The sequence below is a fragment of the Myxocyprinus asiaticus genome, chromosome 34 (assembly GCF_019703515.2).
Source record: "Myxocyprinus asiaticus isolate MX2 ecotype Aquarium Trade chromosome 34, UBuf_Myxa_2, whole genome shotgun sequence".
In the NCBI taxonomy this organism is placed as follows: domain Eukaryota; kingdom Metazoa; phylum Chordata; class Actinopteri; order Cypriniformes; family Catostomidae; genus Myxocyprinus; species Myxocyprinus asiaticus.
In genome coordinates this window covers 8,620,743-8,647,415 of record NC_059377.1, presented here as the reverse complement: position 1 = coordinate 8,647,415, position 26,673 = coordinate 8,620,743, and the positions used below count along the sequence as shown (strand labels likewise).

The 26,673-nt window shown below is 36.8% G+C and overlaps 1 protein-coding gene across 5 annotated transcripts in view; it reads right to left on the bottom strand.

Moving 5' to 3' along the window:
* The window catches only part of LOC127424847 (tyrosine-protein phosphatase non-receptor type 2-like), a 39,371-nt gene extending 15,348 nt beyond the window's left edge, over positions 1–24,023 (bottom strand). For 2 of the 5 annotated variants that reach the window (XM_051670333.1, XM_051670332.1), the window contains exons 1-6: positions 23,819–24,023; positions 19,322–19,412; positions 19,057–19,157; positions 7,471–7,569; positions 917–1,054; positions 527–736 (exon numbers count right to left, since the gene is read on the bottom strand). In XM_051670333.1, coding sequence (XP_051526293.1) covers positions 527–736; positions 917–1,054; positions 7,471–7,569; positions 19,057–19,157; positions 19,322–19,412; positions 23,819–23,875 — 696 coding nt within the window. In that variant the 5' untranslated portion in view covers positions 23,876–24,023. Of the gene's footprint in view, positions 1–526; positions 737–916; positions 1,055–7,470; positions 7,570–19,056; positions 19,158–19,321; positions 19,413–21,067; positions 21,189–23,818 lie in introns of all 5 variants that reach the window. The other 3 variants (XM_051670334.1, XM_051670335.1, XM_051670336.1) reach the window with 3 other exon arrangements.
* Positions 24,024–26,673: the final 2,650 nt, after the last annotated feature.

Genomic DNA, 26,673 nt, shown 5'->3' with positions numbered 1-26,673 from the left:
CAATATTATTCCATGTTTAAAACTATGATAATCTAAACAAAGAGTGAAATTAACATAAACCATTTCTATTTATTGTGTGAAAATGATTTATATGTGGTGACATTACTGGTGGCATCATTACCACCACACCAAACTATTTTGCCCCAAATAAAGTTTTTTCAAAAGTTATTGTAATTGTTAACCAAGTCAAAAAAAAGTGTAATTGAAGAGCATGCTTAAGATGAAATATGAGACAAGTGATGTTTGAAGAAAACAATGAAAATTCAAGGTAAATATCACTGTGAGCAGAATGTTTTATTTTCATTTTGCTAAATTACATAAAACATTTAAAAATATTATTTAATTGTGTGTATTTAGGATGTATAAATTGTAAACTAACCTTAAGAAATTAACCTTAAGTCAAATGAGGCCATTTTATTTCTAAAATGTTAAAAATGTAATTTCACCACAGAATTCTACTAATACAGAATTTAAGATGTGCTGGAAATTAAATGTTTTGGAAATTTCAACCAGAGATTCATCTCACCAAGACAAGACAAGTGTCAACCAGAGAAAATGTCCCAGATCGTCCAATGCCTGCACTGCAGTGCACCACAGCTGGACCTTGATCCATCCCGAGTGAGCCGGACTCCCGTACCTTAAACAGGAAGTTCAGGAAGCTGGCGGGGGATTCTGGTACACCAAAGTCAGGCCATGTGGTATAATGAAAGTGGTAGATCTCTCTCGTCTCCCCCGTCTAAGTGTTACAATCAATATGAGAGAAAAAAAATCATAGCAGAACTGAGAAGAGCTTAGAATCATAGTATTTCTGCAGCATCTAATAATGTAAAAAAAAATGCTTAAAAAACAAAATCAAGAAAAATATCCAAGAAGAGAGCAAGAATGTGATTTTCAGTGATCAACGTGAGAATCTTACATTTGCATTCTGGAGTTCCAGCACTCTGGTGGTGTAATATGACTTCACATCCTCTGACACTAGTGTCACCACAAAGCGAGTGTCGCGAAACGACATCTCATGATCCTTTTGCGTCGGCCAGTATTGTGCACACTTTTCCTGCATTAAGAATAATATACATTACAACACACATAACACACATTACAATATACATAACACACATTACAATGAGTGGTCAATTTGAATTTAACAGTGGCGGCTACTGACATCCAAAGAGCAGGATAGCCAATATAACACTGATATACACTCACCGGCCACTTTATTAGTTACACCGGTACATCTACATATTCATGCGATCAGCCAATCGTGTGGCAGCAGTGCAGTGCATAAAATCATGCAGATATGGGTCAGGAGCTTCAGTTAATGTTCACATCAACCATCAGAATGGTGAAAAAATGTGATCAGTGATTTGGACCGTGGCATGATCAAATCAAATCAAATCAAATCACTTTATTGTCACACAGCCATATACACAAGTGCAATGGTGTGTGAAATTCTTGGGTACAGTTCCGATCAACATAGCAGTCGTGACAGTGATGAGACATATACCAATTTACAATAACATCAAATTAACACAACACAATTTAAACATCTGTTATACATAATTACACTCAACTTAAAACATCACATTAACACAACACAATTTAAGCATCTGTTATACACATAATTACACTCAACTTAAAACATCAAATTAACACAACACAATTTAAACATCTGTTATACATAATTACACAACTTAAAACATCAAATTAACACAACACAATTTAAACATCTGTTATACACATAATTACACTCAACAATATACACATAATAACACACTGTACAGTATACAATATGCTGTTTTTTTTTTGTTTGTTTTTTACTATATAGATACTATATAGATACACATTATTCAATAAAAATTAAAAAATAAAAATATATAAAAAAGTGTATATATATATATATATATATATATATATATATATATATATATATATATATATATATATATAGAATGTACAGTATTGTACTGTATTGACATTCAGGCTGTCAGTTGATAGTCAGTTGTTAAGAGAGACATAATATAATAACAGTAATATAATTTATGACAGTCCGGTGTGAGATAAAAGAGTAATAAAGTGCAGGGCTGATGTATTTTGATCGTGGGAGATCAAGAGTTCAGAAGTCTGATTGCTTGGGGGAAGAAGCTGTCATGGAGTTGGCTGGTGCGGGTCCTGATGCTGCGATACCGCCTACCTGATGGTAGCAGTGAGAACAGCCCATGGCTCGGGTGGCTGGAGTCTCTGATGACCGAGCTTTTTTCACACACCGCCTTGTATATATTTCCTGGAGGGAGGGAAGCTCACCTCCGATGATGTGTTTGGCAGTTCGCACCACCCTTTGCAGTGCTTTGCGGTTGTGGGCGGTGCTATTGCCGTACCAGGCGGAGATACAGCCAGTCAGGATGCTCTCCACAGTGCAGGTGTAGAACCGTGTGAGGATGTGGCGGTTCATTCCAAACTTCCTCAGCCGTCTCAGGAAGAAGAGGCGCTGATGAGCCTTCTTCACAACGACTTCAGTGTGGACGGACCATGTGAGTTCCTCAGTGATGTGGACACCCAGGAACTTGAAGCTGCTGACTCTCTCCACTGGTGCTCCATTGATGGTGATTGGACTGTGTTCTCTGTCTTTTCTTCTGAAGTCCACCACAAGCTCCTTTGTCTTACTGACGTTGAGGGAGAGGTTGTGCTCCTGACACCAGTGTGTCAGAGTGTGCACCTCCTCTCTGTAGGCTGTTTCATCATTGTCAGTGATCAGACCTACCACCGTCGTGTCATCAGCAAACTTAATGATGGCATTGGAGCTATGTGTTGCCACACAGTCATGTGTGTACAAGGAATACAGTAGTGGGCTGAGAACACAGCCCTGCGGGGCTCCAGTGTTGAGGGTCAGTGATGAGGAGATGTTGCTGCCTATTCTAACCACCTGGCGTCTGCTTGACAGGAAGTCCAGGATCCAGCTGCACAGCGAGCTGTTTAAGCCCAGAGCCCGGAGTTTCTCATCTAGCTTGGAGGGCACTATGGTGTTGAATGCTGAGCTGTAGTCTACAAACAACATTCTCACATAAGTGTTCTTTTTTTCCAGGTGGGAGAGAGCAGTGTGTATTGTAGATGCAATGGCATCATCAGTGGAGCAGTTGTTGCGGTATGCAAACTGCAGCGGGTCAAGAGAGAGTGGTAATACAGAGCAGATGTAATCTCTGATTAGTCTCTCAAAACATTTGCTGATGATGGGGGTCAGAGCAACAGGACGCCAGTCATTTAAACAAGTTGTTTTTGATTGTTTTGGAACAGGCACAATGGTGGATGTTTTAAAGCATGTGGGGACTACAGACAAAGAGAGGGAAAGGTTGAAAATGTCCGTAAAAACACCAGCCAGCTGGTTGGCGCACGCTCTGATGACGCGGCCCGGAATGCCGTCTGGACCCGCGGCTTTGCGGATATTCACCCGTCGGAAGGATCGTGTTACATCCGTTACAGAGACGGAGAGTGAACTAACCTCTGTAGCTTCGGCCGTGAGAGCTCTCTCCGCGAGGGCGGTGTTATTTCCCTCGAAACGAGCATAAAAAGTATTTAGCTCATCCGGTAGAGAGGCAGCGGTGTTCATGGCGGAGTTTTTATTTCCTTTAAAGTCCGTGATGATGTTAATTCCCTGCCACATGCTTCTAGAGTTGGTGGTGTTAAACTGTCCTTCAATCTTGCTCCTGTATTGGCGTTTTGCTGTTTTGATAGTTTTTCGGAGGGCATAACTGGCTTGTTTATGCTCCTCCGCGTTCCCGGAATTAAAAGCAGAGGTCCGCACATTAAGTGCCGCGCGAACATCGCTATTGATCCACGGCTTCTGATTCGGATAGATTCGCACAGTTCTGGTCGGAATCACTTCCTCTACACACGTTCTGATGAAACACATTACGCTATCAGCGTAAAGCTCGATGTCGTCATCAGAGGCGGACCGGAACATCTCCCAGTCCGTGCGATCAAAACAGTCTTGTAGCGTAGAGTCTGATTGGTCCGACCAGCACTGGATCGTTCTGAGGGTGGGTGTTTCCTGTTTCAGTTTCTGCCTGTAAGCAGGCAGAAGCAGAATGGAAGAGTGGTCCGATTTGCCAAATGGTGGGCGGGGGAGGGATTTGTAGCCATCCCGGAACGGAGAGTAGCAATGGTCCAAAACCCGGTCCCCTCGTGTGTTGAAACTAATGTGCTGGTGATATTTTGGTGCGACTGATTTTAAACTGGCTTTATTAAAGTCCCCGGTCACAATGAACGCGGCCTCAGGGTGCGCGGTTTCCTGCTCACTTATACTCCCATACAGTTCCTTGAGTGCCCGGTCTGTGTCGGCTTGTGGGGGAATGTACACAGCAGTGATAATGACCGCTGTGAATTCCCTCGGTAGCCAGAATGGTCGACACAGAAGCATAAGAAATTCCAGATCAGGAGAACAGAAAGACTTGATGGAATGTACGTTCCTCTGATCACACCAGGATTTGTTGATCATAAAACATACACCACCTCCTCTAGTTTTACCTGAGAGGTCTTTCGCTCTGTCCGCTCGGAGTATGGAGAACCCCGCGGGTTCAATGGCTGAGTCTGGAATCTCCGCAGACATCCAAGTTTCTGTTCTCTCGTTGGAAAGAGATCCGCGCTTTCAGCTCGCAGAGCTTGTTATCCAGAGACTGAACATTTGCCAGTAGAATAGTGGGTAGCGGGGGTCGATTACTCTGATGAGAATGCCGGCTCTGTTTCCCCTTTTCCTCCTGCGTTTCCGCGGCCGTGCTGCCCAGACAAAGGGCTCCGCTTGCATGTTTGTAAACAGCGGGTCGGCATTGAGGAATGTGAAGTCCGGTTTTCGGTGTGAGATCGCTGAACCAATGTCCAAAAGTGTTTGTCTGTCGTAGACAATAAGGCAGACAACATCCAAGACAAAAAACATAAGAATTGTAAACAAAACAAACAAACCATTGCTATGTTGTGTCGGAGCTCGCAACGCAGCAGCCATACTCGGCGCCACCTTGAGTCCAAGGGCCAGATGGCGCCAGATTGTTGGTGCCAGATGGGCTGGTTTGAGTATTTCTGTAACTGCTGATCTCCTGGGATTTTCACATACAACAGTCTCAAGAGTGTATATAGAATGGTGCGAAAAAAACAAAAAACAAAAAACAACCAGTGAGGGGCAGTTCTGTGGGCAAAAATGCCTTGTTGATAAGAGAGGTCAACAGATAATAGCCAGACTGGTTCAAGCTGACAGAAAGGCTATGGTAACTAAGATAACCACTCTGTACAATTGTAGTGAGCAGAATAGCATTTCGGAATGCACAACACATCGAACCTTGAGCCAGATGGGCTACAACAGAAGAAGACCACGTTGGGTTCCACTTCTGTCAGCCAAGAACAGAAAAAGGAGGCTGCAGTGGGCCTAACATTTGTGTACCTCAGCAGAAATCCAGATTTGTCAGACCTGGAAATGTTTTTCCAAACATCTACTGTCCAGTTTTTGTGAGCCTGTGCCCACTGCAGCCTCAGTTTCCTGTTCCAAGATAACAGTAGTGGTACCCCGAGGGGTCTTCTGCTGCTGTAGCCCATCCCCATCATTATTCGACGTGTTGTATGTTCAGAAATGCTTTTCTGCATAGCACTGTTGTAATGTGTTTATTTGGGTTGTTAATTTTTGAAAAAGTACAAAAACCTTTGTAACTTTGGACTGCCATCTGCTGCACCGCATCAGCTCATCCTGTGTGTGTGTGTGTGTGTGTGTGAGATACCTTCCCTGACTACGACCGGCTTCAGTAAATGTTATACTACCCTCTTGTGGTCTCCCAAAGCTATTACGCCAGACTGTTAAACAGTGGCCAACTGAGTGAATTGGAAAGCATGCAAATTAGGCTTCTAATTTTAATATATCTAAGCCTCAAAAATATATGGCTAAAATAACGTGCTGATCAATAATCCATATATCGATATTTGATGATATCCATAATATCTACTGAAAAGGTTGTTGGTAGTTTTGGAAATGACATTAGGGACGCACCGATACAAAATTGGTGAGCCGATGCCGATTATTTAGAACAACTTCTGCCGATACCAATAGTTTGGTGGTTCTATTTTTATTTATTTATTTTATATGCTACCTTGTTTGAAATCACTGATAAGTAATTACACAACTTTGAAAGAAATGTAAATAATAACAACATAATTTTCCATGTATCTACATGTCTTCCACATGTATTGGTTAAGTACCACATCTTACCACATTCAATTGGCAAGATTTCTTTGTTTTTCTTAACATTCAGCCAGTGTGCACACAATTGCTTTTATCTGTCGATACCAATATTTCATCAGTACATCTCTAACTGACATTTTAGGGGGAACTACCAATTCTGTTAACAATCTCAAAATGCCCAAAATATTGGCTGATTAACTGGTCGGATATACTGTATCAGTCTATCACCAATTAAAATAATAAAAGCAGTATAAATTCATACAGATTTGAAAATTTGGTCTTAAAAATCAGACTGTTACGCTCTTTGTTTTACAACCTTTAACATGCTGAAGTTATTTAGATACAAAAGCCTGCATTTACTGTGTTGAAGTCAGTGCACAATTAAAACTATATTTTTAGCAAGTTTAACAGGAAAGACTCTAAATATTTTTAGCAAGTTTAACAGGAAAGCCTCTAAACATAGCTGCAAGACATTAACAGTCAAAAGACGCTTTGCTTATGTTCTGTGATAGTCTTCTGATTATTCACAAATTAAAGGGTCAGCCTTCAATGTACAAAACATGTGACTGTCTGTATGTGAAAACGATATTTTTGACATTGAGACAACATGGCATTAGAAATAGCCATAAGAGTTTTAGCTACATGGACTAATGGCATTATTCACAGAATATTCACAAGTATTCTTAAGGTTAGGTCTTCCTGAACTATTGGTTTTAGTTGCAGTTTAATTATTCTAATGTGAAGGTACTGTATACAGACAGGCTGAGTATTAGAGGAACATATTTAAAATGCCATTCAGCCCACTCAAACCACATTAGCAGTGAATCAAGCAAATAGTAAAGTGTGATCTCAAATATCTTAATGTCATATATGAAACAGGATGGCAATACAGCTTTATCTTGGTCAAGCATGCAACTGTCTGTCTGAGTTTGCACTTCAGGCCTGCTACATATCTAATAGTTTCCTAATGTGTCACCATTTACATAGACTCCCTGAGGTTCAGGTGAACTTTACAATTTGAACTAAGAGTCTGTCTTTCAGTTTCATTTTTCTTCTGTGGAACACAAAAGGAGATGTTTAGAGATGTTTCTGAGATGCCTCAGTCACAATTTAATTTTATTTAATCTTTTTCCACACAATGAAAGTGAATGGGGACAGAGGCCTCTCCTTTTCCATTTCCTTTAGAGCTCCAAAGAAGAAATAAAGTTATACGAGTTTGGAATGGTAGAATTTTCCTTTCTGGGTGTTTGAGACCTTACCGAGCCTTTCTCTATTACTCTGTTGAGCATGATAACTGCTTTAGTCTTCTGCTCCCAGATCATCAGCCAAAAGTGGCCGCAGGTGTTTCTCAGTGGACCCTGACAAGAGAGAAACCACACAAAAGACTTGATAGTGAGTAGGGATGGGTCACAATGAATGTCTAGTCACCCAACAGCAAATTCATTAGTTGATTAGTGAGGTCTTACAAGGTTTTTTTTTTTTTTCTTAAATATAAGAATTTGTTTTCAGACAGACAGATAGCCTACACAAATAGAGTTGAAGTCAGAAGTTTACATACACCTAGGTTGAAGTCATTAAAACTCATTTTTTTAACCACTCCACAGATTTAATATTAGCAAACTATAGTTTTGGCAAGTCGTTGACACAAGTAATTTTTCCAACAATTGTTTACAGACAGATTGTTTCACTTTTAATTGACTATATCACAATTCCAGTGGGTCAGAAGTTTACATACACTAAGTTAACTGTGCCTTTAAGCAGAAAATGATCTAAGGCCTTTAGACAATTAGCCAGTTAGCTTCTGATAGGAGGTGGCCTGAATTGGAGGTGTACCTGTGGATGTATTTTAAGGCCTACATTCAAACTCAGTGCCTCTTTGCTTGACATCATGGGAAAATCAAAAGAAATCAGCCATGACCTAAAAAAAATAAAAATAAAAATTGTGGACCGCCACAAGTCTGGTTCATCCTTGGGAGCAATTTCCAAATGCCTGAAGGTACCACATTCATCTGTACAAACAATAGTACGCAAGTATAAACACCATGGGACCACGCAGCCATCATACCGCTCAGGAAGGAGACGCATTTTGTCTCCTAGAGATGTACGTAGTTTGGTGCGAAAAGTGCAAATCAATCACAGAACAACAGCAAAGGACCCTGTGAAGACGCTGGAGGAAACAGGTAGACAAGTATCTATATCCACAGTAAAACAAGTCCTATATCGACATAACCTGAAAGACTGCTCCAAAACCACCATAAGAAAGCCAGACTATAGTTTGCAAGTGCACATGGGGACAAAGATCTTACTTTGGTCTGATGAAACAAAAATTGAACTGTTTGGCCATAATGACCATCGTTATGTTGGGAGGAAAAAGGGTGAGGCTTGCAAACCGAAGAACACCATCCCAACCGTGAAGCATGCGGGTTGGCAGTATCATGTTGTGGGGATGCTTTGATGCAGGAGGGACTGGTGCACTTCACAAAATAGATGGCATCATGAGGAAGGAAAATTATGTGGATATATTGAAGCAACATCTCAAGACATCAGCCAGGAAGTTAAAGCTCAGTCACAAATGGGTCTTCCAAATGGACAATGTTCCCCAAGCATACCTCCAAAGTTGTGTCAAAATGGCTTAAGGACAACAAAGTCAAAGTATTGGAGTGGCCATCACAAAGCCCTGACCTCAATCTAATAGAACATTTCTGGGCAGAACTGAAAAAGCGTGTGCGAGCAAGGAGGCTTACAAACCTGACTCAGTTACACCAGTTCTGTCTGGAGGAATGGGCCAAAATTCCAGCAACTTATTGTGAGAAGCTTGTGGAAGGCTACCCAAAACGTTTGACCCAAGTTAAACAATTTAAAGGCAATGCTACCAAATACTAACAAAGTGTATGTAAACTTCTGACCCACTGGGAATGTGATGAAAGAAATAAAAGCTGAAATAAATCATTCTCTCTACTATATATCTGACATTTCACATTCTTAAAATAAAGTAGTGATCCTAACCGACCTAAGACAGGGAATGTTTTCTACGATTAAATGTCAGGAATTGTGAAAAACTGAGTTTAAATGTATTTGGCTAAGGTGTATGTAAACTTCTGACTTCAACTGTAGATGATGTCATGATCGTATCATTTTTACTGTCATATTAAAGGAATAGTTCACACAAAAAGGAAAATTCTGTCATTATTTACTCACCTTCAAGTCATTCCAAGCTCATATGATTTACTTTCTTATGTGGGACACAAAAAGAGGAATTTTAAGAATGTCTCTATCACTGATTTCAACACAATAACAGTTAATAGAAGACTTTGAATATGATGCATGAGTTGCATGGAGTTCTTTATAATACTTTTTAAATCTTTAAAGTGAGACAATATCAACTGCTATTGTACTGAAATCAGAGAATGGGGCATCCTTTAAATTTCCTTCTTTTGTGTTCTGCAGAAGAAAGTCATATGGGCTTGGATAGAGTTCCACAATTTGGACAAAAAGTCATATTGCGATTATTTAGAAAAATATTGTGATAGCAATTTAAAGAGGACAGCACAGAAAACTGAGCATTTCAGGCCAGGGACAGGGTGGAAACAGGTTATTAAATACTACACTATTTTTGTGCAAAAACCTTTACTAACATTATAAGTAAAGCTCAAGAAAATTAAAAAAGTAAAAAAAAAATAAAAAAAAGAAGAAAAAAAGCATGACATGACTCCTTTAAAAAGAACTAAACTTGACCTTTTTCACTTCAGCCACAAACAAATAAAACAGTGAAACTAAGAGAAAAAATAAACGCTGGATTCTTCATTTTTACATAGTACCTGTCCACTGTGTACCTGTTTTTGTCTACTTTGTGATAGGCTGTCAGACCACTAATCATCATCTTTATTTTTGGAAACCAGTCAACTTGATTATTGTTATACAACTTCTGTAATAAAATCTCAACTTGCACGTGGCATTGCTATGTGGTCCAGATAAACAAGAGTTCTAAAACAGTCAAGCTTTTTTAAAAAAAGTTACATTTAAGTAAATCTGGAGCACTTTAAATAAAACATGCTCAGTGCACAAAAACAAACGGAATTGAACTCAAAGCACATCTGTTACTCTGAGCACGAGATAAGATGTGGAGCACCGAAACGCTCTGAAAACACTGTAATAATGCATTAACACAATACAGACAGTTCAGAGCAGCGCACATACACTTTGAAGCAATCGCAGCCCTTTGTGGTTTTATAATCGCACAAGGTCATGTCATGATTTCGATTTTATGGTGATTAATTGTGCAGCCCCAGTTTGGAATGACATGAGTGTGAGTAGATAATGACAGAATTAACATTTTTGGGTGAACTAATAACTTTAAGCTTAAAATAGTCCAACTTTTAAAAATGAAAAGGGTTGTCACAATACCAAAATTTAAGTAGTCAGTACCAATACCAGTCAAATTTCACGATTCTTGATACCAATTTCAATACCACAGCAAAAATAGGTAAAATGCTATTGAAAACCCACTTTAGCCTATTTAAAAAGTTAAATATTAATGTAAATAATAAATTAAAACAATTGCATGTTTCACTGCTTCAAGTTTTTATTAAGTAGGACCCTATGAAATGACTTATTTATTTCTAAATTTGTTTAAATTTTTTCCCAAATTCTGTGTTTTCCATTTTATTTTCCTGAATTCCTTGTTTTAAAGTTTCATTCAATTTCATCATTAAAATGGTGTATAATCAAATACATTTATAAAACTTTAAAGAAATGAAAACAGAACAATTACTCTTCAAAATACTACTGCATTATTTTTATCAAATGAAATTCTTCTGTAAAGACCTTCACAGCATAATCCAAAACACATCAATAGTCTTATATTGTTGTCAAATAAAGTGCTGCATATAAATGAACATTGATTAAAACAATATTCAGTACAACAGCACTCTTGCTCGTGAGATATTGCTTGCATTTAATAATACAGTAGTAATATATTTCTGTTGCAATTTCTTTCGCATGTACGTGACATGAAGGCTTTTCAGTTTGTGTGTATTTTTTTATTGAATTTAGTTATTATATAGTCTATGGCAAGCCATTTTAAAATGTATTCCTTAAAACTTACTAGTATCTATTTTTATGTCACTAGTACTTATTTTTAATGACTAGTAACTATTCCATTAGTTACTAGTATTTATTAATTAGGCACTAGTACTTATTCATTAGGCACTAGTACTTATTCATTAGGCAATAGTACTTATTCATTAGATAATAGTACTTACTCTAATAGTGACTAGTATCTATTTAAATGTTACTATCCTAGAAAATTTAAGTACTAGTACTTAATTTTAACGACTAGTAACTATTTAGCTCACAGATATCCTGAACTTAATAGGTACTAGTATTATTTCTAAAGCACATTTGCATACTATGCAAATAGTATGTTGATTATAAATGCAACGTCACTCCTTTTCTTAAAAGGGAAGAATCACTTTACTCCCAGTGTGCCTACTGATACCTAGTGGTAGAAAACAAACATCACCGCTGCTGAACGGACAATTAATGGCATAGACCAGAGGTCTTCAACCATTTTCAGGCCAAGGACCCCTTTGTGGGTAGAGAGACGGAGCCGGGACCCCCGTTACATATTGTATAAAATTGAGTGTTGCGTTTTATGCCTATAAAAATGTGTATGGTGCTACGGTACCAGATTATTGTATGTACATCATGATATTTACATTGCAAAGCCATTGAAATAATCATTAAATGATGCCCTGATGAAAAGAGCAGCTAAAACCGGCATAAGCTGGTTGGCTGGTTTTAGCTGGTCATACAGTAGCTGGTCAGGCTGGTTTTAAAGGGGTTTTGAACCCTTTTTTAGCTGGTCAGGCTGGTCTTAGCTCATCAGGCTGGTCATGCTGATCTTAGCTGGAGGGTGGTCTTAGTTGGTCAGGCTGGTCTTAGCTGGTCAGTGTGGTCTTAGCTGGTCAGGGTGGTTTTAGCTGGTCAGCCTGGCCAAGCTGGTTTAAGCTGGGAGGCTAGCTGGTCTCCCAGCCTGACCAGCTAAAACCTTCTCTGAAATCAGCTAATCGACCAGCCTGGCTTAGGCTGATTTGTTGGTTGACGCTGAAAAGTGTAAAAATAAAACTCATGCTGGATTGTTCACCCGGCTCCCGCTTCCTCCTTCAAAGAGAGTTAAAAAACCTTGTCACACTGTTTTTTGCACTTTTATAATTAGTGGATATTTGCCTAATTCTCTTTCTCTCTCTCTCTCTCTGCTCCCTCCACCCCCGGCAGTGGAGACAGATTTTCCTCAGAATCGGGTAGCCTACAAGCCGACGCCAGGTGCAGCTGTCTAAAGGAAATCTGCAGGTTATGTCAAATTAGTTATGTGCATGCAGTATTATGTTGATAATTAAAGAAAATTTTTTTATGGAATTTGAGATTATAAAAATTATTAAAGTGTAGTTTGGGGCCGTTCACACAGGACGCGTTATTGCTTTCCATCCGCATTGTTTTTTAAGAATAATGAATAATAGCCATGACAAGTTTTCTACACTTTATGGATGCATTCTTGTACAGATGTTTTTGCTGCTGCTGTCCTCTTTTGGAACTCTCAATAACGTTTGTAGAAATCATGATACCGATTATTTACTCATCCATCATTTAGTCTTAAAAACACCTTTAATACTGTGCATTTATTCATATTAAAATAGTCACAGGGTATACTGTATATTAAATTATAATTTTAAAGGTCTGGCCACAAATTCCTTCATAAGATCTGGCTGAAAAATAAACATGACTTATACTCTTAACTAACAAATAATTTTTGATCAGCTTTACTTTGGAAAACAACAAAAAAATAAATAAATAATAATTTTAGCATTTTAGCACTATTGTTTACAAATTATGAAACCAAGGAGAAACATTTAGATCTGCTAAAGCCCTCTCACACTATCGACTCACATATGAAAACAATGGTCGTATAGAAATGTGATGTTTACTTAAGAATGCATTTAAATTCAATTTTCCTTTTGGAAAAAAAAAAAAAAAAAAGATAAAATGTCTATTCTTCCATTTTCTCTATAAAGTAACAACCTATTCAGAGAAGAAAATTAGTCCTGCAAATATTGTAAATTTGCACAGAATAGTCAGTGCAGGAGCCAGAAATTTGTGCAGATAATCATTGGCAAAAGAAGAAAATTGTGTGCTGTTGATGCTGTTCGTGATTGAGAGGGCTGATTCACAGCTGTATAGAACCAAATATAATCAGGATATTTGCTGGTTCAAGTTCCCATATCACTGTTTTTATGAGCACTACCGACCCTGATCAGATGAGACATGCCCATTTGACACTTCAAGAATAGTGAATAAAAGCAAACATTTCAGCACATTTTCCCATGAATGTTTGGTTTTCATAATCGATTTCTCTTTTGTTGCCTAAGATGTGCCTATGTGCTGACAACAATTCTGTAACAACTGCGGTGATCATTTTTTACATCTGTAGGTTTGATCAAACTCCACACAACTAAGAAATTTATATAAATACATTTGATTGAAAAAGACGCAATCAAATGCTCACATAAACGGTGCAGTCCATGTTTAGCAAAGCAGTGTAACTAAACTATTGGCAGAAAAGCTTAATCACGTGCTCCAGTCTAAACAACTGATGATGGCTGAATGCTGTTGCACGTGCCATTGAGCGTTGTTAAACCAAAGTCTTTCTATCAAGTCAGTCCACTGTCTGCCATCTTTGGAACGCTCCCGGGAGACTATTTCCAGTCATGCCAGTGCAGCTCCTATATACTTGAATGGGGAAACACCGAAATCTCAAAAACGGTTGGTTAAGATTACGATCTAAGAACATATTTCAAATCAGCAGTAAAATCCGACAATGCTGGTTTCATAAATGTGCTTCTTTACCACAATTTAAGAAATTTTTCCAGCTTGTCTTGCTAATGCGCATGCACGTTCTCAAGATGACTGACAGGTGATATCTAAAAGGTGATTGGCTCTTTTACCTGTAAGGCGGGACTTCCTTTCTACACTCGTTGACCGTTGGGTGCTAGAGCTTCTTGGTTGGGTGTTCCAATTTCTCCCATTCATTTTAATAGAAGTGGCCCATCTCTGCTAAATAATTTCTGGTTAAACTCACCGTTGATTGCTGAGGCTTGCACCTGCGAACGCAGAGTTTTGCGCAGAGCGCACTCTAGTATTTCAGATGGCGAGGCAATTTTATCAAAAATCAGTCGGAGGGCCAGACAAAGATGATTGGCGGGCCGGATTTGGCCCGCGGGCCGCCAGCTGACTAGCCCTGGGCTAGATGCTATTTACAATAAATTGCAACAAAACACATCTTCTTTGCACTAGGTGTGAATAGTGTTAGATATTATTTGCACTCCTAATTAAATACTAACATGCAGTATAGGGGCATCACTGCAGCATGTTTATTGTGTTTATTCAGAGTCCCACACCATTCCCTAGCCCTAGCCCTAAACCTAAACTTAACCTTACAAAAATTAACCATGGTTTTACTGCAGTAACCATATATTACCATAGTATTTTGCAGCAAAGTAACCACAAAATTAAACATGGTTACTATAATATTACTGTAGTAACACCATGGTTAATTGCATTAAAACTACAGCTTCTGCCAAAAAACATGGTTACTCCCATATTATTAGAAAACCATGGTTAATTTGACCAAGATCATCCCTTCCTCTTAACTCCCTGACCTTCACCGTGACCAAATCACTGCAATGCAATCAACATTTAGCCTATATTCATTTTTATTTATTATTATAAGTAGAATTAAAGGAAATATAAAGAGTGGAGACTAGGGTGACCAGACGTCTGATAAAATCATGTCCTGCATCCCCACGGAGTGACAGTCGGGACGCTTTTTGTCCCTATAATCAGTCTTAGCCTAATATTTTACGAAAATGATCATTGCTGTGCTTCGTGCTTTTTCTGTGTTTAAAAACTTGCTATGAATAATGAGAGAATCGTTCATTCCCACAGTCTCAGTATCAGAGGGGATTTTTTTCCGCTGTGCTAAACTTTCCCCCTCAAGTATCAACCCTCCCACCTCTACTGCTGTCTGTCAGTCCATGAGAAATTGTATTTATGTGCTTGAAGCCAAAAACCGAGGAGGCAGAGATGATAATAGAAAAGGTCAAGATAATCAAATAGCAAAACAATAAAAAAATAAAAAAATAAATGCAACCTCTTCCTAGTATACTATACATCCTCTGATATACCATCAGTAAAATCGCAACCCTGTATCAACGAACCATGTGATGTCTTAAACCACTATACGGACAGGATTTGTTTTATGTGGGGCAATGTAATCAGGATCATTTAATCCCATCCAAAACGAGCATATCAGTATTTTTTCCTGACTTTTTCCAGGAACGCATGCGACAATAAAGATTACAGTGTTTTTATCTTCTATAAAATGCCCTAAAAAAATAACCCAGGTAAAGGTGGCCCACTGCGAATTGACATGCTGGTAAAAAGGGAATCTGTGCTGTCTGTGAGCACTTAACTATTGTTGTTCCCAATTTGTTGTCATGGTCATAAACAGGATGGGGAAAAGTGGGGAATCTAACCCAGGACTTCTGCTTCATAAAAGATTGATTTGAATTTTTTTTTTTTATATATAAATCTTTGATTTCTCTAAAGAATAGTTTTTTTAAATAAATAAAAATGTATTGAAGATTTAAGATATATAGTATATCTGTCTGGATTTGATGGATAAGTGATGCAGACATGTAAAATTTGTGGTATAAGGCTGTTAGTGCATTATGATAATGTATTCCCTTGTACTTTTTTTTTTAAAGGTTTAAACCAAAAAAAAAAAAAAAAGTGCTTCATAAAAATCTTCACCATCACACAAACTTAAGACGACACTCTGGGGCACAGTTTGTCCTTAATTTCTGTGTTTCCACCAGACTATTTGAGTGTAAGTAGTGCCGCTGTGTGGCAGCTGCTATTTACACCTAGTGCAAATAGTTACTCCGTAATAGAAATAATAATAATAATTAATATTATTATAATTACACTAATAGTGGTTAGTGTACAATTTGGTATGTACCCACACTGTTACATTATGGTCTGGCATTTTATGTTGATTCCTTCAATGCTATATGAACCCGAATTTTGTTTTTACTTTTACAAATATATTTCAAATGCAGGGAGGGCTTATCTACAGCACAATTTGCTTTTGTTTTGGGAATTCTATTCAGTGCATAATCAAAAATCATACAATATCGCTTGACAATTGTAATGCAACCATGAAAATATGTAATGTCATTTCTTTAAAAAATTATATAGCACATTTTATGTTAAAGACCCATTGGGAAAGATTAGTTTTAGACCTTTAATAGTTGTCTTTTATATGCCCTGTTGTGTTTATATATTTTTGCTTGAATGAACCCTTTTATCCCTGCAAACATAGGGACTCTTTGAAGTGTCCCCCATTCTCCGTTCAGAGACGGGAAAAGTTTAATTTGATGATTAATTTAATTATATAACATCCATAATTTCAAAATCAAAAGTCAGTCGAGTCTTGCCCTTCATTCCAACAGGGTACTTCATCTCACATGATATACAGTAACTGATGCAACAAACAACCAATTTCAACTCATTTCTCTTTCTTTTTGTTTTCATTGATGCTATGCTAACATTCCTAGAGCAGGTAAGGGACATTCCATCATTTAAACTGGTGTCTATAAATGAGTATAGTTTCCGGAGCATGTGGATATGCTTATTTTTCTCAACAAAAACATGATACAATATAAACATAACTATTATTTGTCGAGTGTTTATATTCGTACTGTACATTAACTGCATCAGTCTACTTCATTAGTGGTTTCTTTTTCTTCGCTTTGCATTAGCTTAAATGCTTTCGTTCTATATTTTTTGGTTTTCACACATTGCTTGTTTAAATATAAAATAAATTAATAAAAAAAAAACACAGGACATAATATAAGCTTGTTTTGGATATAATTAGAAGCTTGTTTTTTTTTTTTTAATAGTGACGCAAACTTTATGGCTAAAAAAATAATTTTACAATGTCTCTCTCATTAATTACCTTCATTTAAATAATAGAATATTCGTATATTCGTTTTTTATGATCTTAAATATTCAAATATCAAATTATTGATGAATGACCATCCCTATTATATGTCCTATTTTTTTGTATGTCTATTTATACTCTTACCTTGTTTTATATTCAGTGTCTTGCTGTAACGTTCTGTGTGCACTTGTTTGTTTCTTCTATCACCAAACAAATATTCCTTGTCTACGTGAGCACACTTGGCAATAAAGCTCATTCTGATTCTGATCTAATGAATAAGTACTAGTATCTAATGAATAAGTACTAGTATCTATTGAATAAGTACTAGTATCTAATAAATAAGTACTAGTATCTATTGAATAAGTACTAGTATCTATTGAATAAGTACTAGTGCCTACTAGTATCTAATGAATTAGTACTAGTACTTAATGAATAAGTACTAGTATCTAATGAATTAGTACTAGTACTTAATGAATAAGTACTAGTATCTAATGAATTAGTACTAGTACCTAATGAATAAGTACTAGTATCTAATGAATTAGTACTAGTACTTAATGAATAAGTACTAGTATCTAATGAATTAGTACTAGTACCTAATGAATAAGTATTAGTATCTAATGGAATAGTTACTAGTCACAAAAATTTTTTACTAGTAGCATAAAATTAGATACTAGTAAGTTTTAAGGAATAAATGTCTAAATTGCTTGCCATATATAGTCTACAGGTGCTGCTCGCTTCACAGTGAATGAGCACTCTATCATCTACTATAGCTCACACAGAGCGCATGATGCTCATAATGTGGTTCACTTTAAAGTGCACAGCACAGGCAGATTGTATTTTTATTTTAATTAAAATTGCATCCTTTAGCAGTTTAATAATCACACTATGACAGATCACAATCTTAATTTGATTCATTGTCAATTTTGGTGTTAAAGGAGTAAAAGAGCAGGCGCTCGTAAGCGTGTGAGCATTTGAAATCAGCTGTGTGTTAGTCAGACAGTGCGCAGGGACCAAATTGAGTTGGTACTTGTTACTATAGAAACCCTGTTATCATTAAATCTTTTATTTTAGAATTGACTTGGTACTGAAATTACTTTTAACACCCCTATTCGAGACCCCTATATTCTCTGACACAACACTGGGTTTTTTTTATGTAAATGCCTTCTATGAAATACATCAGATCAGTGTCAGTTAAATCCAAAACCTGTATAATACAGGGTCGTTAGACAACCCACCCTCTAATTGATTTTAAAAATATGTAGTTTTGCACATCCCTAATAGTAGCCATGCACAATCAAGTAATGTCAAAAAGTCAGGCACAATTACACATCTGAAAGCAAAATCATAAATGACTGACTCAATTAGTGTGTGTCCTTCAAAATGCACCGTCAAGTCCTCTCTACACACAGATTTCAGCTGCTAATAGACATGCAAAATCTCCCCCTTGCCTACATGACCATCGAGTAACATCACTGTATAGCAACTGCCAGCAGTGAAGTAAAGCTAGCCTAATGGTTAATAATCAAGTGGTAACACAAAGGTTTTAGGATTTATTATACAGGTTACACTAAGATCTGTTTTGTGTGCCTTTTCACTACAGGTTTCTCCAGGGTGACTGTCCCTGATTTCACTGTCCTGAAAAAAGCCTCAGATAACAAGTGTCTGCTCAAAAGAAGCTTCCTAACAATGTCAAAATCAAAAGTTTGAAAATGAGATTCTCCTTTAGCACTGCACTACATGCTTTGAGCTCCAGGAGTAAATTCAACTGCGAGTGGCGTTCACTCACCTGGGTAAGTATGTATCTTCTCTGCGCTTCTTCCATCACCACCAGACTTGCATTAATGTAGTCATTCTCTGTGTTTTCTAACTTCACCCGACTGTGGTCAACTGATATATTTGGGGTAAGAGCAGAAAAAGGCTAAACATTAATACTACTTTCAGTTTCAACACTGTATAAGATGTGGAGCGTGAAGATTATGATGACCGTGAAGATCATGAATTCTAACGTAGTTTGTGTTGGAGATGTTTAAGCTTTAATTGATGTTACTTACACGGGTTTACATCTCTGTATCTGTTGCGGTTGCGATTCTCTGGATACTTGGCCACTTTGAACGCACACTCGTGTGACTGATTGCGTACTTCCTGGGGGGAAGACATATAAGAAGCTTCAGAACAACCAGTAAGTCTGATCATTAATTACAGGGCACAATGGCATATTAAGCTAATCAAGATTAATTTCAGTAAATTGCCGAAATCAGCAAACATTAAAAAGTGAAAGACACATTTGACAGAAATCAGCTGATCATGTCAACTGTGACTGAACAAGAATGACCTGCTGGTCCGGGGCCAGTGCCAAGGAGTTTAGGACCAGTTGAGGGGACTGTTATTTGCCATATTGGCCTAAAGCTGCGTTGTCACTATGACTTACATTTGTTGATCTTGTACATGTGTTTTTATGCCTTGCAAATATATATATATATAAGGTTTTCTGTTTTGTATTTTTGTCAAATTCTGCTGATTTAAACTTGTCATGTTAGCTTGTTTACCTTGTCAACAAAGTAAAATTTTCTAGCTGGCTAACATAGATAAGGTTTTATTGAAATTAGCTTTTGTTCCAGAAAATATTGCACATTAAAACTAGGTAAATGTTGTTTTTGTAAAAAAATAAATAAATAAATAAATAAAAATAAAAATTACTATAAAACAAAAACCCTCCTATTGCGTTTGGGTAATTTTTGACCCGAGAGAGGTAGATAATCTTTAAATACCATATAGTTTTTAGTATGGGAACCAAACTTTCTGACTTTGTCAAGAATATCAAAATACACATAATACACTTTTTTCAGATTAAATTTGTTAAATATAATAAAATTGTTTGAGATATAACTATTTAAAAAATTGTTACATCTTTGGCGTTCACGGATCAATTTTGACCCGGGCATCAATTGTGACTTCACACATGATATTATGTACATTTATTAATTAGATTTTCTTACTGGGATTTCATCTTGTTTACAAACATGCACACACACTCCTGTACAAAACAGACAAGACAGATGTAACAAACATAACAAATAATCTAAATCAAAGGTACTACTATCTAAAGGAGTTGTGGTGAGAGCAAAAGATCATGCACACATTATTCAAAATAGGGCTTGAAAGAGGAACTTGTCCACATTGTACTCTGCAGCCATCTGATGCCGAACCAGCTTACAGCATAGTCACACATCAACATTCGGCAGTTCATGCAAGTAAACAGAATAGATTTAGCTTAAAAACATAGTAAAGAAGTTCTCATGTTGTATACTTGAGTTGAACAGTTGAGTTGTTTCATAACTTTTGACCACCAAGTTGTATTGAGCAGTTATGAGCAATAGGCAATTCATTCAAATTACTAGTAATTCTCACATTAGGTGTTAATATAAATTTTATATTGTTATATTTAGACAAAATTACACAAAACAAAATTGAAAAAAAAAGATGTCTTTACATGTATCACACTGTTTTTGCGTAGTTAGTGTATATTTTGAAATGTCAAATAATTTCTACACTTTATAATGTCTAAAAAAAAATCATTTATTTATATTTGTCAGTTATCAGTTTATGAATAATTTATACGCTTAAATTCTTGACCCGGAACTCAAAAGGTGTATGCAGATTCTGAACGCAATAGGGGGGTTAAAAAATAGAAAAATACAAACAATTTTTCTGGCACATATACAAACTCATTTTTAAAAAATATAATTTTTTGGTGGTGGGTCCAGTGAAAATGTTGGCAGAGCATGTCAAAGTCTGACCTACTGGCCTGACTGCATTGTTGAGCCCTGGTCAAGTAAGCTTCACGTTATTTATTCAGTTAGACACAGATAAAACACTAATAGACTCCTTTCAGGTTCACATCTGGATACATCAGACCATCTACATACAGGAGGGGAAAAAAACAAGAGGATTATAAAGCACAAGTTTGTTTGCTTGTTCGTTTAACACCATAAGAATGGGATAAGAATAAAAAGACAAAAAATAAATAAATAAATAAATAAATAAATGTGCAGGACACTTATAAAACCCAGTAATGTTTACATTGAATACCTCTTCTTGTTAATGACTTGTAGTGCACAATGATGCAGTTGAAGTTAAATCATGACATTCAAAAACACAACTTCAAATAAACATTAATGAAAATAAACATACTGTACAGTTAAAGTTTACATACACCTTAGCCAAATACATTTAAACTCAGTTTTTCACAATTCCTGACATTTAATCATAGAAAACAGTCCCTGTCTTAGGTCAGTTAGGATCACTACTTTATTTTAAGAATGTGAAATGTCAGAATAATAGGAGAGAGAATGATTTATTTCAGCTTTTATTTCTTTCATCCATTCTTTCATCCATACATTCCCAGTGGGTCAGAAGTTTACATACACTTTTGTTAGTACTTGGTAGCATTGCCTTTAAATTGTTTAACTTGGGCCAAACTTTTTGGGTAGCTTTCCACAAGCTTCTCACAATAAGTTGCTGGAATTTTGGCCCGAACTGGTGTAACTGAGTCAGGTTTGTAGGCGTCGTTGCTCGCACACGCTTTTTCAGTTCTGCCCATAAATTTTATATCTGATTTAGGTCAGGGCTTTGTGATGGCCACTCCAATACCTTGACTTTGTTGTCCTTAAGCCATTTTGCACACAACTTTGGAGGTATACTTGGGGTCATTGTCCATTTGAAAGACCCATTTGCGACTGAGCTTTAACTTCATGGCTGATGTCTTGAGATGTTGCTTCAATATATCCACATAATTTTCCTTCCTCATGATGCCATATATTTTGTGAAGTGCACCAGACCCTCCTGAAGCAAAGCACCCCCACAACATGATGCTGCCACCCCGCATGCTTCACGGTTGGGATGGTGTTCTTCGGCTTGCAAGCCTCACCCTTTTTCCTCCAAACATAACAATGGTCATTATGGCCAAACAGTTCCATTTTTGTTTCATCAGACCAGAGGACTTTTTTCCAGAAAGTAAGATCTTTGTCCCCATATGCACTTGCAAACTGTAGTCTGGCTTTTTTATGGTGGTTTTGGAGCAGTGGCTTCTTCCTTGCTGAGCAGCCTTTCAGGTTATGTCGATATAGGACTTGTTTTACTGTGGATATAGATATTTGTCTACCTGTTTCCTCCCGCATCTTCACAAGGTCCTTTGCTGTTGTTCTGTGATTGATTTGCACTTTTCGCACCAAACTACGTTCATCTCTAGGAGACAGAATGAGTCTCCTCCCTGAGTGTTATGATGGCTGCGTGGTCCCATGGTGTTTATACTTGCGTACTATTGTACAGATGAACGTGGTACCTTCAGGCATTTGGAAATTGCTCCCAAGGATGAACCAGACTTGTGGAGGTCCACAATTGTTTTGTTTTTTGTTTTTTTTTTAGGTCATGGCTGATTTCTTTTGATTTTCCCATGATGTCAAGCAAAGAGGCACTGAGTTTGAATGTAGGCCTTAAAATACATCCACAGGTACACCACCAATTCAGTACACCTCCTATCAGAAGCTAATTGGATATTTGTCTAAAGGCTTGACATCATTTTCTGGAATTTTCCAAGCTGCTTAAAGGCACAGTTAACTTAGTGTATGTAAATTCTGACCCACTAGAATTGTGATATAGTCAATTAAAAGTGAAACAATCTGTCTGTAAACAATTGTTGGAAAAATTACTCATGTCATGCACAAAGTAGATGTCCTAAACGACTTCCCAAAACTACAGTTTGCTAATATGAAGTCTGTGGAGTGGTTAAAAAATTAGTTTTAATGTTTTCAACCTAAGTGTATGTAAACTTCTGACTTCAACTGTATATTTAAAGAGAGGGAGAGAGAGAGTGTGCATAGGAGTGTATCAGACATGACATGGTTAAGATTGCTGGATAGTTAAAATCTGTATTTGAGATTGTTGTATGTGTGATTACATTTTGGCAATATAATAGGAAAGTGTATCTGTTATATGTTCGGTTTACAGTAAATAGACGTGTATTAATTCAGAAAGAACAGCTGTTTTCGTATAAACGGAGGCAGTAAATGTTGAATACATGTATAAATGTAACACTCATGTTGTCACAAGAGGCCGGGTCTGAAAACCTAGTGTGTTGCCAACCTTGACAGCATTTTGACATTACAGTCGCCTTCAAATGTTGTCTATGTAGGCACCGCTTGCATGCTGTCTAAATTAGATTATTCCATATCCAACAATAATATTACAAGTTCTTGTAGTGAACCAAACAACGAGAATATGACTAAACACTCATTGTCAAATAGCATGATGTCTAAAAATGCTGTCCAGTTAGGTAGCTCACCGGGCTTTGAGACAGTTTCCCTCACAACACTTTAGTCAGTGTACACTTCCAGTTACACAGCTTCTCTTTCACTCTCTCACCAAACCAACAACAGACAAATGAATTAGAGTGTGAACACACTAAAATGAAAGTATTTAAGAGAAGTCAATGATGACTAACTGTAGATTGCGTGGCTCATTAGCATGCTAGTTCTGTTAGCTTCACTTACTAAATAAAGGTTCTGCCAGCGGACCTCTGAATCTATGTCATCAAACTCCTGGTCCATGTCTGCGTCAATTCCTCCCGTTGTTTTATTCAGAATGAACGTCACAGCAGCAGAAATCAGTCATTTCTCGTCCTCACACTGCGCCGCTGTAAGAGTCTGTCAGTGTTTTGTCCGTGTCGCTGACATTTGCGACGAGCAGCTACTCTGCGCATGCGCGGCGAGGGAGCTATGCTCTGGTCTGAGCATGCGCCGTGGGTGAGCGCCTTCAAGCTGCCGAAGGGCAGAAGACAGATTCCAACTTACTCACTTTTCTTATGAATTTCCGGTGTTTGGCCACAGTGTGCAAGTAGACGTGACTTTTGTTTGCACGTTGGGACACTCGAGTCGTAGACTTAACGATGTTGGTCCCTGTTGCGATTGCTGGTTATATAGTAGCACTCAGAAGACTGATTTTTGTTGGTAGTGCTGACTGTTATTTTCTACTTAAAATAATAAATAATTAAGTAATTTACCCATCTTTGCTTTTATCGCTTCACTACTGATTGTTGGAAGTGTATTGTGTTGTTGCAAATATGTTAGCACATTTTTACAATGTTTTATTGGGTGAAAATATTTGTAAAAGTTATTTATTTTTACTCATTTTGATTTGCAATACTTTGCCATTTTAAAAGTATTTTTCAATATAAATTTGTGTTATACGTAATTATTACAAACATTCTTTCTGTCTTTTTCCTCAGTACACTGCATAAAAATAAAAAACTTAATTATATAAACCTGTGTGATCCATTAATAGCTACTTTTACAAACCATTTAAATTATATGCTTTTGCTTTGACATTTATATAAGACAACCAAAGACTACTTTACACAACTTATCAGTATGTGTTTTTTTTTTATAACAAATAAAAAGCATTAAAATGTATACTTTAAATGCATGAATGTACAGATGAGACAGAAACAGTGGTTGTAGTTAATATAATATTTTATTTTTTAATATGATTGTGTTTATTCTGAGTCCTACAGAAACCCTACACCTAAACCTAACTCTAACCTTAACAACTTTTTATTTTATTTTATAATATAATATAATAATAATAATAATAATAATAATAATAATAATAATATATATATATATATATATATATATATATATATATATATATATTTAATTGCAATATGTACTAAGCACTATAACAATGTGAAGAAATTTTGCTGGGTAACACAAAGAAGGGTTTTATTATTGTGGAAAAGATTAGAACATTAAATATATAACTTCAAGCAGAAAGGAAAGAAAATTCACAAGCAATGCACAGATGTAACTGACATCAGTGTTTGGAAGAAAGAAAGAAATAAAAAACAACACTAAGAATGAAGAACAAGATCATTTATACTGCATATCACAATTCAAATATATGTACATATTAGGCCTTTATTTAAAAAAAAAAAAATGTATCCAAACACTGTAACACTGTGCTTGATGTGTTAACATCAAAAAATGTAATTAATTGGCTTTATTCAAGTCAAAAAAATTATTTAATCTGACTAAATCAACTTGACAAAAGTAGAAATAGATTCTTGAAGTACAAATGACCTCAAATGCTTGGCAAGTTACCACTTTTTCATGGTAAATAACAAGTCATTCTCAGAAACGAAGAGCACTCTGTAGTCTGAATAAAAAAGTGGTGAGGGAGCTTTTTACCCAACACTTGGGGGTTATAGTGATATTGTGTAGATATGGGTGAGATAATAGTTGTGGTGCAAAATTTGTCAACTAATGCAAATAATTTGGAGACGGCAAGATGCTTTTTTCAGCAACAAATTAAGATAATGCTTACTCAAAATGACTACTTCAGAAAAGTCTGCAAGATTTCCTGTTAATTTCAATCACATTTGGTATTTTATATCTCAAGTATTCTGTAAACATACTAATCTCCATTGTGATCAGATCAGTCAATGTAAGTTCACAATGTTTTTTAAAAGGGCCTTTATCCCAAATACCATCCTTTCACTTACTGGACAGTTATTTAAAAACTTTTGATTTAATGACCTTTAACAAAACTAAAAATGATAAATAAGTATTTTGTCTCAAAATAAATGGGTTAATTTCAGGGACTTTCATGTTCTACATAAATGTGCAACAATTTAAATAATATAAAAAATTAAATAAAATTGCCTCAAAATTAACCTTTAGACACCACATGCAAAGATTTCATGGATCAGGAATATTTTGCAGTGTATAGTGACAAACAGGTGTTTAGGAAATTGCTGTGGTAGTTTTTGTTGCTGTTTAGTGTTTTGGGAGAAAATCAAATCAAAGGAGCCTTTTGCCCCAGTTTACCCTACTAATTTATTGATTAGAAAATAGTTACTAATTCATCATGGAGTTCAGACTTTTGATATGACAATATTACTTATTTTGAATCTCTGGATAATTTAAACTGTTAGATCACAGAGTTTCACTTTTGAAGCTTGATTTAATATTCCATATATAAAATCAAGCCTAAACCCAGGATATAGAGGTTGAGTGAATGTGATCTGGACTCTGTGGATGAGGGTCATTGTGTCAGAGACACTGTAGAAGCTCAGATTTCCTGCACTGTGATCCACATACACAAAAAATAATTTCTCCCAATTTGGAATGCCCAATTCCCACTACTTAGTAGGTCCTCGTGGCGATGCGGTTACTCACCTCAATCTGGGTGGTGGAGGACAAGTCTCAGTTGCCTCCGCTTCTGAGATAGTCAATCTGTGCATCTTGTCACGTGGTTCGCCGTGCATGACACGACGGAGACTCACAGCATGTGGAGGCTCATGCTACTCTCTAGCCAGTAGAAAGGAGACTTGCCAATACATAATCTT